This window comes from Bubalus bubalis, chromosome 9 (genome assembly GCF_019923935.1).
Source record: "Bubalus bubalis isolate 160015118507 breed Murrah chromosome 9, NDDB_SH_1, whole genome shotgun sequence".
NCBI classification, from domain to species: domain Eukaryota; kingdom Metazoa; phylum Chordata; class Mammalia; order Artiodactyla; family Bovidae; genus Bubalus; species Bubalus bubalis.
In genome coordinates this window covers 96,251,096-96,265,249 of record NC_059165.1, presented here as the reverse complement: position 1 = coordinate 96,265,249, position 14,154 = coordinate 96,251,096, and the positions used below count along the sequence as shown (strand labels likewise).

The following is a 14,154-nucleotide window of genomic DNA, read 5'->3' as shown; positions in this document are numbered from 1 at the left end:
CAGGCCCAATAGTTGTGGTGCATGGGCTTAGTTGCTCCACGTCGTGCCCGGTCAATCTTCCTGGATCAGGGATTGAACCTTTGTCTCCTGCATTAGTAGGCATTCTTTACCACTGAGCCACAAAGGGAACGGGGCATGTGGGATCTTAGTTCCCCAACCAGAGATGGGACCTACACCCCCTGCCGTGTAGGCCCAGAGTCTTAACCACTGGACTGCCAGGGAAGACCCTTTACTGTGTATCTCAATATCATTTGATGTTTTAAATGTTAAACAGTGCTAGGGTGAGGTACATGTGGCATGAAAGCAAAGAGGTCACCAACTCAGTAATCAAGATAAATATTTTAATGTAATATTTTCCAAAAACACCATTAATGTGAAAAAAAAAAAATCCATGATGAACAAAATATTGAAATTTTAAGTCAAGGATCAGTAACAGCAGTGCTGAGTTGTACTGGAGGCCGAGGTGAAAGGAAATACCAGAAATACAGACTCTACCTCTGAAAGTTTTCATGGTAAAGAATTAAAAAGCTCACAATTTTGAATTGATCTCAGATAAACGAGGTTTTAGGAGGGTCTCCCCAATCCTCCCATCTGCCATTTTTAAATACTTTTAAAATCTTTATTTTTCAGCCATGTATGTGGCATATGGGATTTTAGCTCCCTGACCAGGGATTGAATCCACCCCGTCCCCCTCACCCCCCCACCCCAACTGGAAGCACAGAGTCCTAACCATTGGACCAGCAGGGAAGTCTCTGCCATTTTAATCTATATGAAAAGCATCAGGCAACACCACTTGTTTGCAGTTCACTACTGCCCTCTGGTGGCAATCACCTTGGGCACAAAGGCATTCACTGAGCGCCAGAATCTGAGGGTGGCTGGGCTCATCTTAGGATCAAGACTCAGTTTGTGTCCGGGTGGTGCTCACAGCATAAAGGAGACAGCAATACACAGGTTGGCAAAGCCAGGCAGGTGAAGAAGCAACATGGCTGGATGTGAGGGATGACTCAGAAGGCGGGTCAAGGAAGCTTCCAGGAGAAGGGAACAGAGCTCTGGTCAGACTAAGCACCGGCCAGGTGGTGGTGTCCCCAAGAAGAGGCAGGTAGTGGGCTTCAACTGGATTCTCAATTACTTCAGGTCTTAAAAACTGTGTCCTTGTTTATGATATTATTCTTTAAGTCTTTCCCGGGGCCCAAATATTACTTTGTAGAGGAAGACTGCAGGGAAGGGTGTTCAGGGTGTGGGACAGGGACATGCTGGGGCCCAGAGCTTGAGCATCTGAGTACCAGGTGCTATGCGCACCTGCTCATCTCACTCACTCCTCATCACAACCCTGGGAAGAAGGCACAAACATTTCTATCACTATACAAAGATGAATGCTGAGGCTGATTAAGCTGCCCAAGGTCACACTGATGGAGAAGCTGAGTGCTCAAGGAGCAGAGAGGAGGGAGTTGGTGAGAGGGGCCGTGGGAGACCATGAGGTGATGAGGGCAGGGAGGGGACCAGGCAGATGGTACAGGGCCCCATGAGCTGCAAGAACTTAGGCTTCTACTCTGGGGCAGGATGTGCTGGGACTCTCATGTTCACAGGTGCTCCCTGCCTGTTGGGGTCCAGTGAGGTTGGAGGCGACAGGGAGGAGGCTGGGGACAGGGGTCCAGGCTAGAGGTGACGGGTCCTGGACCAGGGTGGAGAGTGAAGGGCAGTGGACAGACTCAAGATCAATCTTGGAGGCAGAGCTGGCCCCGTGGAAGGTAAGACACAGTGGAGGGTGATGCTCCCAAATGGATGGCGGGAGGGGCTTAGGGGAATGGGAGGAGCCAGAGACTTCATGGGGGTGGGGTGAGAGCTCTGATCCAAAGGTGACCTCAGGAAGGGTTCCAGGTGATGGAAGAGCCTGGAGTGTGGATGGGGGACACAGCCCATTTGCTGGAGGGCAAAGGCAGGGGTGTCACAGGCCCAACTGCCAACACTCACAGGTCCCTTCCCACCCCCAAGAGAAGAGCTGTGCCCACAGCCCTCGTGACGCCCCACAGAGCATCTGAAATCCTTTATTGGAAGATAATTGCTGTTTACTATATAGAAGACTTGACGCGGGTGAACAGTGAAAACAGAGCCCACAGTGACTGGAGCAGGCCCCTTGGCTGGGGACCCACCCCCACCCCATGGACCAACCTGGCAACCTCTGCCCCTCCCTGGATCCCCGGGCCTTTGGCTTAATGCTGATGGGGGGCTGCAGGCAGTGAAGCCCCTTTGACTCAAAGCAAAGACTTGGATGAGGGCTGGGGGAGAGGGGGGAGGTGGAAGGGGCATGGGAGGGCCCCTCCAGGCTAGGTTGGGGAGCAGCAAAAGCGGAGGAAGCCTGGACCTGGGGAGATGGTATCTATTTTTGTTTTCTGAAAAGGGGCGCACAGGGGCCTGCGGCAGCCAGGGCAGGTCACGCGCTGACATCCTTCTCGTCGCCTGACTTGGAGGTGGCTTCCAGCAAGGGGTCCCCAGTACCCGCCTCCTCCCCCTCCTTGGCCTCGCTGGACTTGGAGTTGGGGACCCAGAGGCCTGAGTCGATGCAGCGCTGCATGTGGTACTTCGCGTCCTGTGGGGAGAAGGGTGGGTGGGTGAGGCTGGGCTGCCACCTACTGGTGGCACCCCCGTCCCCTGCACATCCCCAAGCCCACTTTCTGCTCTTTCTACATCAGAGCTGTCTGGGAGGAGGGTAAACTGTAATCTATGTCTGTAATCTGTGCTATCCAACATGGCAGCTACCAGACGTGGGTGCCTACTGAGTACTTCGAATGTGATTGGTGCAAGGCAAGGACAGAGCTTGAAATTTTATATTTTTTTTTAAAATACATTTATTTGGCTGAGCTGAGTCTAAGTTGTGGCATGTGGGATCCAGTTCCCTCACCAGGGATCAAACCTGGGCTCCCTGCACTGGGAGCGTGGAGTCTTAGCCACTGGACCACCAGAGAAGTCCCTGAATTTTACTTAACTTTAATTCAAATTTAATTTCCGAGGTGGAACTAGTGGTAAAGAAGTGAAGTGAAAGCTGCTCAGTCATGTGTAACTCTTTGCGATCCCCAGGACTATATAGTCCATGGAATTCTCCAGGCCAGAATACCGGAGTGGGTAGCCATTCTCTTCTCCAGGGGATCTTCCCAACCCAGGGATGGAACCCAGGTCTCCTGCATTGCAGGCAGATTCTTTACTGTCTGAGCCACCTGGGAATCTGAGTGGTAAAGAACCTGCCTGCCAGTGCAGAAGACATAGAGACACTGGTTCAATTCACAGGTCGGAAAGATCCCCTGGAGGAGGAAATGGCAACCCACTCCAGTATTCTTCCCTGGAGAATCCCATGAACAGAGGAGCTTGACAGGCTACATGGGGTCACAGAGTCAGACATGACTGAAGCAACTTAGCACGAACAACTCAAATTTTAAGTGCAGGTCTAGAACAAGGGTGAGCAAACTTCTTAAAAAAAATAAAAAGCCGGACAGCAGATATTTTTGGCTTGCAGGCCCTGTGGTCCCTGTCAAAACCTCTCAATCCATCACACCGCAATTTTATGGCTGCAGCACAAAATCAACTATAGACAAGATGAAAATAAACCAGCCTGGCTGCTGCGGTTCCAGCAAAATTTTATTTACAGACAGGCGGTGAACCTTTGAGCCAGACTCTCTGAAGACCCTTGGTCTACATGCTTATCCCCATGGAAGCTTCTAGAAACCCTGAGTTGGTCTAGAGACTAGATCCATCTTATAGATGAGGGAACCAGTGTGGCCAACCAGTGAGCCAAGCAGCAGGAAGGGGCTTAAACAGAGGTTTATTAAAACTCAGGGTACTTATCTACCAGTGCTGTTACTGCTCCAAAGAGCTGAGGTTCACCAGCGCCAACCACGTACTTGGCCCTCCTCACAGATTTTGTGAGTTAATATGTTTTTGAGAGATACTGGTTTGATGGGGTAACTGAGACTGTGGAGCGGGCCTCTCTGAGTTGCTGGCAAAGGTGGAGTCAGCTGGGTGTGCTCACAAACAGCCCACAGGGACAGAGTCGCTCAATCTAGATGCTGGGCACATAGCAGCTGCTCAATAAAAGTGAGACAGCATGGGGCATGAAGCCTGGCTGTCTTGTGTGCCAGCCACAATGTGACAAAACCTCCCTGGCTCTTTTGAGAAGCCAGGAGGGACACTGCCAGCAGCAACGTGGTTAGCAGGGCCGGAGGAGGTGGGGGAGACACATTGCCTGACCAGGTGGGCTTGGGTATGTGGTTACTCACCGTGGGGTCCATCTTGCTGATGGCATCTTGGAGCATCTGCACATCCTTCGCGTCAAAGCACTTCTGAAGTTCCTGTGGGTGCAGGGGGTGGGGTCAGGGCCCGGGTCCCAGGGATCCCGCTGAAAGCCCACCTGCCACCTGCCAGGGTCTGAGGAGCCTCACCTCAGGAAGGGACTCGTAGACCTCGACAGGGTCCAGGCCGCCGGGGCCAAGCCGCTTCTTGCGCTCCTCTTCCTCGTATTCCTTCATAGCCTTCTCAATGCGCAGCTTGGCACGGCCCCGCACGCGGTCTTTGAAAGCCTCCAGTTCATCATTGAAGCCCTCCATGTACTGGCGGTCGGCAGTCTGCAGGGGAGGGAGTGTGTTCACCAGGGGAGACTGGGGAGCCCAGGACCCTCCCCATGCAGGTCCTCAGGGATGCCCCAGGGCTCCCCACAAGTGGTCCTGAACTAAATCACGGGCGCTCTGGGGCTCAGGCCTCTCCTCTGCTCTGTCTAGCCTCCCCCGTCTTCTCTGAGCTAAACCTTACGCCCCTGTGCTTACAATCACCTGACTGAATGTCCTCTTATACTGCAGACTTGTGACACCCACCTCCTCGTCTTCCTGTGGAGTCTCGAATGCACCTCAAACTCAACACAGCTGCCCTCGATCATCCTCAGGTCTGCCCTGAATCTCCCCTAGCTCTGCTCTTCCGGTGTTCAGTTAAGAAACCCACAGGTGCCCATGACTCCAGCCCTCACCTAGGTTGGGACTTTCAGCACATCCTGCCAGCTCGGCTTTCCAAATCTCCACTGGAGCCACCCACTACCCAGCTCCTCTACCGACTAATCCTCTGCTGATGGATGAGATTCTGATCACAGGGGCTTGAGTCTGAGTGGATCCACGTCTGCCTCCCCCAGTGGACCGCAGGCTGGATCCCTGAGGAGGACCACCTCCCTACCTTGATCTTGGTGAAAAACTGCCTGAAGCAGGCACGGGGGTCCACCTTGAGGCTCTTGGCCAGCTCCAGGATGAACTGCATGACGATGGTCTGGTGAGCCACCTGCTCCATGAGGGCGCATTTCTGCCAAGGGAGGACAGCGTCACCGAGTGGCGGGCTCCTGTCCCCAGCCCTCATTGTGTGAAAACACAACTTGTACTTAGACCTTATCCGGGGCTTACTTGGATGCTAGTCTTAATATTTAACTTCAATGTAAAATTAATGCCCTTTTCCCCCTAAGAGATAACGGTATGGCTTCCTATACTAGACTCCAGACAGTGTTTAAAAATGCATTCTTTTTCCCTTCATGCCTACTGTAATGTTCTGAACAAACAGGAATGATGAAAACAGAATTTAAAAAATAAGAGAAAAAACAGGCAGAGCCTTTTGGGCCCTCCCAACCCCCGACTCGGCAGTGTCTGCACGCACCTCCTCCACCTCTAGGTCAATGCACCAGATGACCAGGTAGTTGGCTGTCTCCTCGCACACCAGGTGGACGTTGTCTGACAGGTACTTCTGGCTGTCGTCCCAGCGGCGCAGCATGCCTGCCAGAAGGCGATGGCGAGGTGCTCCAAGGGCCTCCCGGAGGCAGAGGGCCAGCCCTCTCTCACGCGCACCACCCACCTGGAGCCCACGCCTGGGCCCAACTCACCGAAGTGTTTGATCTGTTTCTCATACTTTTCCACGAAAGTTTTGTGTTTCTGCTCCCTCACCTCTTCCGACTCCTCCTCCGCCTGCTCAGGCTTGGTGTTGACCATGCTCTGTGGTGAGGCGAGAAGGGGAGTGGGCTGGGGCAAGGCTGCGGCCGCGGGGCGCCTCGAACGTGGCCGGGCCGGCCGCGGCCGCAACGCCCATCCCATCCACAGCGGAGGCGGTGACGTCGCAGTGCACATCGGTGTGGCGTGGGCGTGGCCTCGGACTGGGGCCTTCGAGCAGATCAGAGGGAGGGGTACTGGTGGGGTGCCTCACCGGCCGGGCCCCCCACCTGCTCCCTTCCCCTCTGGCACTACCCCCCTTTCCGCCAGCATTCCTCCATTCCTAGACCTGCGCAGTGCTCCCTGCCCCCACCCACTGCCCGGCACGCCCAGGCCCCGCCCACCTTGCTGAAGCCATCCTTGCTGAGCGTGTCCACGTTCCAGGGCATGCTCTTTTCCTTCTTGCGCATCTCCTCCAGCTTTTGCTCCCAGCTCCGCTCCTCCTTGCGCAGCTGCTGCGCCTCAGCCTGCAGCCGCTCCAGCTCGGCCTTGCCGCCCTCGCCCTCGGCCACCTCCAGCTCCTTCAGCTTCCGCTGGCACTCTGCCACCTTGCGCTTGCACTCGCGGCAGCCCCTGTCCAGCTCCTCCTTCTCTTTCTGGAACTGCTCCATGCGCTCCACCCGGGCCTGAGGGTTGGGCACGGCCCGTCACTCTGGGGAACAGCCCGGCCCTGTCCCCGGCCCCAGGCTCTCCACAGTTGCACCTGGGATGACCCCAGAGAAGGTCCACACCAACCTCCACGCACCGGATTCCCGGCTCCTGCTCTCAACCCTACGGTAGGCCTGAGCTAGGGCGGGTCCCTTCTCTGCACAGAAGATTCTATGGCTGCCGTCCCCAGCGGTCCAGTGAATAAGAATTCACCTTCCAATGCAGGGGAAAGTGGTTTGATCCCTGGTTGGGGAACTAAGATCCCACATGCCTTGGGGCAACTAAGCCGGCGGGTCACAACTAAAGAGCCTGTGTACTGCAATACACAGGATCAAAGATCTTGCGTGCCACAACTAAGACTCAATGCAGCCAAGTATATAAATAAATATTTTTAAAAATAAGAACCTTCTATGACTCCTGCCTCATTCAGAGCAAAAGCCTAAGTCCTCCCCGGAGCCCATAAAGCCAAGCACAACAGTCTCCTCCACAGCCTCATCTCCTCCAGCTCGGCCCCTCCCTCCAGCCACAATGGCTGCCTCACCTTTTCCAGAACTCACTTCAAGCCTCAGGGCCTTTGCACTGCCTGTGTGTTCCCTTGGCCTGGAATGCTCTCTCTTTAGAACCACCTCACCTCCCCAAACCCTGCATCCTCATCATCTTCAAATGCCTCTTACAGGGAATTCCCTGGTGGTCCAGTGATTAGGGCTCTGAGGCTCCACTGCTGGGGACCAGGGTTCAATCCCTGGATGGGGAACTGAGACCCTGCAAGCCATGCCGCGCACTCAAAAAAAGGTCCCTTCCAGATGAGGCCTTCCTTGATGCTGCTGAGGATCACAATCGCCCCCTCTCCTGCTCTGCCTGATCTTCCTCCTCAGCACTTGTCACCTGACAACATTCTGTGACAGTTCTCTCTCCTGTTTTGGGTGCTGTCCACCTCCAAGGAGATGGGCTCCACAAAGGTGGGGATCTGATCACTCTTGTGACTCTAGACCCAGGAACCTGGTGCACAGCAGGGACTTAAGACTTGTTGGATGTAATAATCACACGCTGGAAGAAGGCCTCCCCTCTCCCCAGGGTCTCAGGCTCCCCCCCTGCCTGGAGCACCCTCAGTAACACTCAAGCACCCTACCCTGGCCACATGGTCCTCCAGCCACTGCTGTCTTGGTGTCTTACAGGCACCACCAGGTCTGTGCTCAAGACTGAACTCCCCACCTAAGCTCCCCCAAACCTATTTTTCTACTGTATCCTCCCTCAGGGAAGACCCTCGCCCCTGCCTTCTGCCCCCAGCTGAGGCCTGCTGTGAGTCATTCCCTCCCTCTCTGCCACCAAATCACCCCGAGTTTCCTTTCCAGTCGTTCCTCTAATGTGTTCCACCCCATGTGCTGCACCTGGATCCGCAGGGCCTGCTCAGCTGTCTCCAGGCCAGCATGCCTCTGGAGCCCAGTGTGGTACCCACCAAACTCCCGTATACCCCCATCCTCGACGCTGCTCCTCAGAACTCTTCTGCTGCACCCCAAGCTGAGTGACGGCACGTCATCTCAGCTTCCTCATCCAGACCTCTCATTGGATCATGGGGCTCTGTCACTGTCCACCCCTGCCCCAATTCCCCATCACCTCCCCCAGCTCCCTGCAATGTCTGCTCAACCCAGAGCCATGGCCTGAACACTGAGAGGTGCCACAGCTTTCCATCACCTGCCCCTGGTTCCCTGCAGTGTTTGCTCAACCCAGAGCCACACACTGGACCCTGAGAGATGCCATCACCATCCCCCCAATCCAGGCTCAGAAGCTGCCAGAGGAGTCCTGGAAACGCACCCATCTGACCACAGCCCTCCCCGTTCAGAGGGGACCCCAAATTCCTGCCCCAAGCTGACCAGATGGCACTAATGTTCCTTGAGGGGCTGGGTTTCAGACCAACGCCGGCCCTTGTGGCTCCCCGAATGGACCGGCTCTCTCCTGCCTCTTAGCCTCTGCACATGCTATTCCTCCCTGCTGGAATTCCCCTCGCTCCATCTGCTTTGTCTGCAAGTCTCAGCTTCAACAAAGCCTTCCCCAAGTGCGAGACTCCTAGAGTCATTGAGTCCCAAAGGCTCCTCGGTGATCAACAGGTGACATGATGAGACGCTGGTGGAAAGCCTTGAGACCCCAGACCTGGGGTCATACCCAACGACCACCACATAATGGCCGGGAGTCTCTGGGCCAATTCCCAAACCTCAGTTTCCTCATCTGTCAGAGGTGGACAACAGCGCCAACCTCACGAGCTCGCACTGGAAGACGCGAAGGAGGCTGTACAGGCCAGAGCTGTGCTGGACGCGCAGTCAGCCCCATTACCACACTGGCTGCTGTCATCCCTGTCTGTCCAACGAGACAGTCTCCCTTTCTGGGGATGGCACTGGGGCTCAAACAAGAAAGTGCACTTCAAGTGCTTAGCTCGATATCCAGTACATGCCTGGTAACTGGGAGCAGTTGCTACTGCATCAGAGCACCCAGCTCCACACCTAGTGGCAATGTGACCTTAGCAAGGTCGCTTACACCTCCCCCTGCCTTGGTGTCCCCCTCTATGAAATGGGTGTGCTAAATCGCTTCAGTCGTGTCCGACTTCTTGTGACCCTATGAACCCACCAGGCTCCTCCAAATTGCCATTTCCTTCTCCAGGAGATCTTCCCGAACCAGGGATCTAACCCACGACTCTGGTGTCTCCTGCACTGGCAGGCGGGTTCTTTACCACCAGCGCCACCTGGGAAGCCCTATGAAATGGGGCCTCACAGGGTTGTTGTGAGGATTAAATGAGTTACCTCAAGGAAATCGTTTGCAACATACTGTCCTCACCATCGTCATGGCCACGGTCACCAGAATGGTTGCTAACTTACTTCTGTGCTTTACCCGAGCTCGTATCTCCAGGCTCCAGCACAGGGCCAGGCACACGTGGGTGAGAACCGGGAGACCCGAGCCCTTCTCTCACACCCCACTGGACTGACATGGCCAATCACGAGCCTCACTTTTCCCATTTGGTTAAGGGGTGGACAAGACCCTTAAGGCCTTGCAGCCACTGCTGCCTCCCTGTCTTCACGATAGGCCCATGTCCTTCTGAAACCTTCCCCTGCCTTGAAAGGGGCTATTGGCATCACCGCTGGCCTCAGGGGACAGCAGGAACCTACCACACCGCTGGTGTCTGCTGGGTGGCCATCAAAATCCTCCGGCATCCTCTGAGCAGTCGCCAGGGAGGCCAAAGCTAAATAAAGGCCTCCTGGAGCTGCTCTACTGGGGGTGGCAGCCTGCCCAACCTGGGCTTTACACCTCCGGGAGAGGCTGTGTCAGGCTGGGCAGGGCAGAAACCTCAGTGGCGAGATGGGGCCACAGGTGTCCCTGTTTCCTGCCTTACAAAGAAAGGGGGGACCCTAGGCTCACAGAACCTGGATGCCGCCCGGCTCACTGGAAGAAGCTGAGAGAAACCAGGATTGGCAGCTATTTCTGGGCAAGGGAGCCAGGGAGCTAGAACTGGGAAGACTCACTTGTCCCCTTCTGGAGCCTTGGGATTATTTTTTATTTTTTACCATGAGCATGAATTATCCAAGCAATGATGACGACAGGAGCTAAAGTTTCCACAAAGCTTATTACGTTCCAGTGCTGGCCCGCAAGCAGTACACACGTGAAATTCATAAGGCGGCTCTCACAGCCGGCCTGTCGGGTAGGCACTATTAAGACTGCCAGCTGGGGAAACTGGGGCACACAGCGATCAAAACTCACTTTGGGGGACTTCCCTGGTGGTCCAGTGGCTGAGACTCTGTGCTCTCAATGCAAGGGGCCCCAGTTCGATCTCCGGTCAGGGAACTATAAATAGATTCCACATGCTGCAACTAAAGACCCAGCACACTGTAACTAAGACCCTGTGTGGTCAAATTAATTAAAAACAAAACACCTCACTGGATCACAGCAAGTCAGTGATATTCAGAAGGAGCAGGATATGAACCCAGCTGGTCAGGCCTGTGTTCACAAGGGTACCAGGCCACCTTTTGGCTAATCCCCTCTTCCCCTCTTGGTATTGCTTACTCTGTCCTCCCAGGCCCCGAGCCAAGTTCTTTCCAAGATCTAATCTCATTTCATTTTCACGATAGTCTCATGGAGGCAGGGGGCTCTCTCCCCCAAAGCAGTGATGGTCCTGTAGCAGGGCTGGAGCCCAGGCTGCCGGTCACTGGCAGCAGAACCTCATGCTGGAGACACCAGGCTCCCTGCCTCCACTCATCTGCACGACAGCCCTGGGTCCTCAGCGGTTGGACAGGAAAAGGTTTTGCGCCAGGAGGGAGTCGGCCGTGGTGAGAGGAGGACGCTGTATGGGAGCGGGCATGGCCTCCCAAACCAGCAGGACCAAACCTGGTGATAGAGATCAACTACGTGACCAGAATAGGTGTTCCCGAGAATGGGCTTTAGAGCTTTGCAGAGGGCTTCAATATTTCATCATAAAACGTCACATGTGGCAAGAGAGAAATGCCAGAACTTTCTTTTTCCACTCCAGTGGCTTGCCCATCAGGTACACTAGCCAGGTGAAAGGGTTAGTCACTCAATCGTATCCGACTCTTTGCAACCCCATGGACTGTAGTCTGCCAGGCTTCTCTGTCCATGGGATTCTCCAGGCAAGAATACTGGAGCGGTCACTATTCCCTACTCCAGGGGATCTTCCCCACCCAGAGATTGAACCTGGGTCTCCTGCACTGCAGGCAGATTCTTTACCATCTGAGCCACCAGGGAAGCCCTAGCCAGGAGGCTGCTGCTTTAAGAAATGGGTTGGACCCAGAATCGGGACTAGATGAAGGCACGGTTACTGTGTCTCAGCAGGATGAGGAAGGGCGCTTCTAGGAGTTTCTGGATAAACAACTGTGAGCTGATACATGGGAAGACAAAATGAGGCCTTCCTAACTGGAAGGTTCTAGGAGGTATATGCCATCAGCATGAGAGCAGAGCAGCCCCTGGAATGTGGGTGTAAGAGCTCTGAGTTGGTGGAGCAAGAAGTTAGCACACAAGGTCTCAGGAGAGTCATTCTGTTGGCCTGTGAGCACAGCTGGGCGGGGGGTGGGGGGTGGGGGTGGTCTGCAGGCTGTCGAAAGAACATACAGACTTGGGATTCTGGGGGTCTGTATTTGAGGGAAAATAGAAAATAAAAGAAGGGGCAGTGAATCTGGAATCAGGATGGGAGGGTTCCTTGTAACAGCAGGGTCATTGTGGGTATTTGAGAACAGCACACCAAGTTTGGGTCAGAAGGGAGATGGGGTGGATTTGGGTCCTGGACTTGGGTCTGAATGAGGCATCCTGAAGCTGGCAAAAGGTTCCCACTGAAGTCTGTCTCGGGGGTGGGCGGGGACTGGGTGTGAGGTACCAAGGAGGGGCAGGGGTTCTGGCTGGGCAGGAAGCCACGTGGGTAGGGTTTCCTGATGTAATGGGAAATTGGGTCTAACAGTACTGAAGGCTGAAGGAGAGCCTCCGGAATTGGAGGCTCCATCAGGGTGGAGGTGGTGGTTCATTCTGAACAGGACCCAGGTTTCAAAATTCCAGGCCTAGATGAGACTGAGGGCCCTGGGGGAAGGGGGTACCAATCTTTGCTCTAGGGGAGGGGTCCTGGGTGTGGGCTGGAGTCCTAAGCCAGGAATAGAAATCTCAGGGGAAGACAGAATTGTTTTATTCAGAGGAGTAAGACTTCTGGATCTGAACCATAAGGATCCAGAAAAGCAGATCGCAGAATAGACTTAAACTATCAGGAACTCTAGGGTTTTGTAGGGCTTCCAGACGGGGCCAGTGGTAAAGAACCTGTCTGCGAATGTAGGAGACATAAAAGACGCGGGTTCGATCGCTGGATTGAGAAGATCCCCTGGAGAAGGAAATGGCAACCGACTCCAGTATTCTTGCCTGGAGAATCCCACGGACAGAGAAGCCTGGCGGGCTACAGTCCATGGGGTCACAAAGAGTTGGACACAACTGAAGCGACTGAGCACAGGGGTAAGGAGGGGCCATGGAACAGCCAAGATCTTAACTGGGTACCCGACTAGGTTCAGGATCCAGATTCTGAGGTAGAAATCTGGGTGTAAGTGGAAGATCCCAAGCAGGATTGGGAGGCACGTCAAAAGCTTATCTTGGCAGTCTAAACTCTAAAAAGATGCCGTACAGGTCAACCTGGAGTTTCAAGAAGAAATTGGAAAGGGGGGGGTGGGGGCGCCGGCATCGCGAGTAAGGAACTCAGGGGTCCCGGCAATTCTATGGCCCCGGAATTGAATCGAGGAACCCTGGGCTATTCGGAAAGTCCAGGCTGTAGGGGGCAATCTCAGGTATTAATGGCTGGGGCCCCCCCGGCAGTATCAGGGGTCAGAACTCTGAAGCGGAGTCCCGGGAGTGGGGGAAGGGGCTGGGCGCGCGCGCTCTACCTGGTGCCGCCAGCGGAAGAGGCTAGCGGTGTCGATGTTGGGGTGCGTCTCGTCTTCATCGTCAGACACCTCGATGTGGTCCCACACGCTGTAGTCCACCATCTTGCCTCGGGGCCCAGCCCTCCAGGGCTCTGGTAGCTGTAGCGGCGGCGGCGGCGGCGGCGGCAGCACTGAGACTCAGCCCGCGGAGCCCCGCCCCTTCCGCTTCCGCCCGGGCGCGCACGCCCCGCCCGCGCGTGGCGTCACATCCTTAGTAACCTCAGCAGCGGCACTGGCTACCAAGTTCTTAAAGAGCCCTGCGCACGTGTTTCGGCTCTCGGGAGTCCGCTGAGACCTCATCCCATCGGGCTTCCGGCCTCCACTAGGCCCCTCCTGGGGACTTTCGGGTGGGTTCTCCAACCTCGAGCCCCCCCTCATCTCCCGCTACCCCACGGTGGGCGTTTACGGCAGCCTTGGGAAAGGAGGCAGTTAGCAAGACTGAGAAAGAGGATTGTCCTCTTAGCCACGCCACAGTGACGTCAGCCTGAGCCCACTGCTGGGGCTCGGCCTTGGCGAAAAGACCTCGCTCCCGTCTTTTGTGAAGAGGGACTTTGTGCTGGAGATGGTGCCTGATGGGAAAGGACCTTCCCAGTCCAGGGGGTACAAGGCCCTGCTCTGGGAGGGTCTAAGTGAAGGAAGGTTGTGGCCCTGCCCTCGAGGAGCCTAGATGGGGGCGATGTGGCCCTGCCTCGATGTTTCCCTGGCTCGGACCACAGCTTCCCCTCTCGCCTCCCCCCCTCTTCTGCCACTCCTTAGCGGGGATTGGCGCATACACGCCCCCTCTGGAATCACCCGACCGCACTTAACGGGCCTCGGGAGCCTATCCACGGCGGTTCCCCATGCGTCCGCTGGGTGTCGCTAGTGTCTAACTAGCGGCCAGTGCTGGTGCCCCGCGCCAGGTGGGGGAGGGGTGGAAGAGCTTGGAAGTGCGCACGCAGGGGGTCTTTCTCCGTCGAGGTACTCACGGACTCCTCGCAGTCCCTCCCTCTTTCGTCTGGGATCCCCTTCCTTGTCCCGGACTCTAAGAACTCCATTACATTGAGCTTGGGCGACCGCAG

The 14,154-nt window shown here is 55.4% G+C and overlaps 1 protein-coding gene across 1 annotated transcript; it reads right to left on the bottom strand.

The window, feature by feature from the left end:
• Positions 1 to 2,029: 2,029 nt before the first annotated feature.
• On the bottom strand, positions 2,030 to 13,267 carry CDC37 (cell division cycle 37, HSP90 cochaperone). The gene is made up of 8 exons (XM_006068343.3): positions 13,058 to 13,267; positions 6,347 to 6,628; positions 5,900 to 6,008; positions 5,677 to 5,792; positions 5,209 to 5,331; positions 4,431 to 4,613; positions 4,269 to 4,340; positions 2,030 to 2,587 (listed from the first exon to the last, which is right to left on the bottom strand). The coding sequence occupies exons 1-8, from the start codon at positions 13,157 to 13,159 to the stop codon at positions 2,432 to 2,434; spliced, it is 1,143 nt and encodes a 380-aa protein (XP_006068405.1). The 5' UTR covers positions 13,160 to 13,267; the 3' UTR covers positions 2,030 to 2,431.
• Between the last annotated feature and the right edge of the window lie 887 nt (positions 13,268 to 14,154).

Excerpts from the sequence above, each read along its gene's own strand:
- CDC37 (XM_006068343.3), bottom strand. The coding sequence starts at position 13,159 with ATGGTGGACTACAGCGTGTGGGACCACATCGAGGTGTCTGACGATGAA. Across the intron at positions 5,332-5,676 it reads TTGACCTAGAGGTGGAGGAG|AAATGCGCCCTCATGGAGCA; the intron begins GTGCGTGCAGAC and ends CTCCCTTGGCAG. Across the intron at positions 4,341-4,430 it reads TCTACGAGTCCCTTCCTGAG|GAACTTCAGAAGTGCTTTGA; the intron begins GTGAGGCTCCTC and ends CTGCACCCACAG.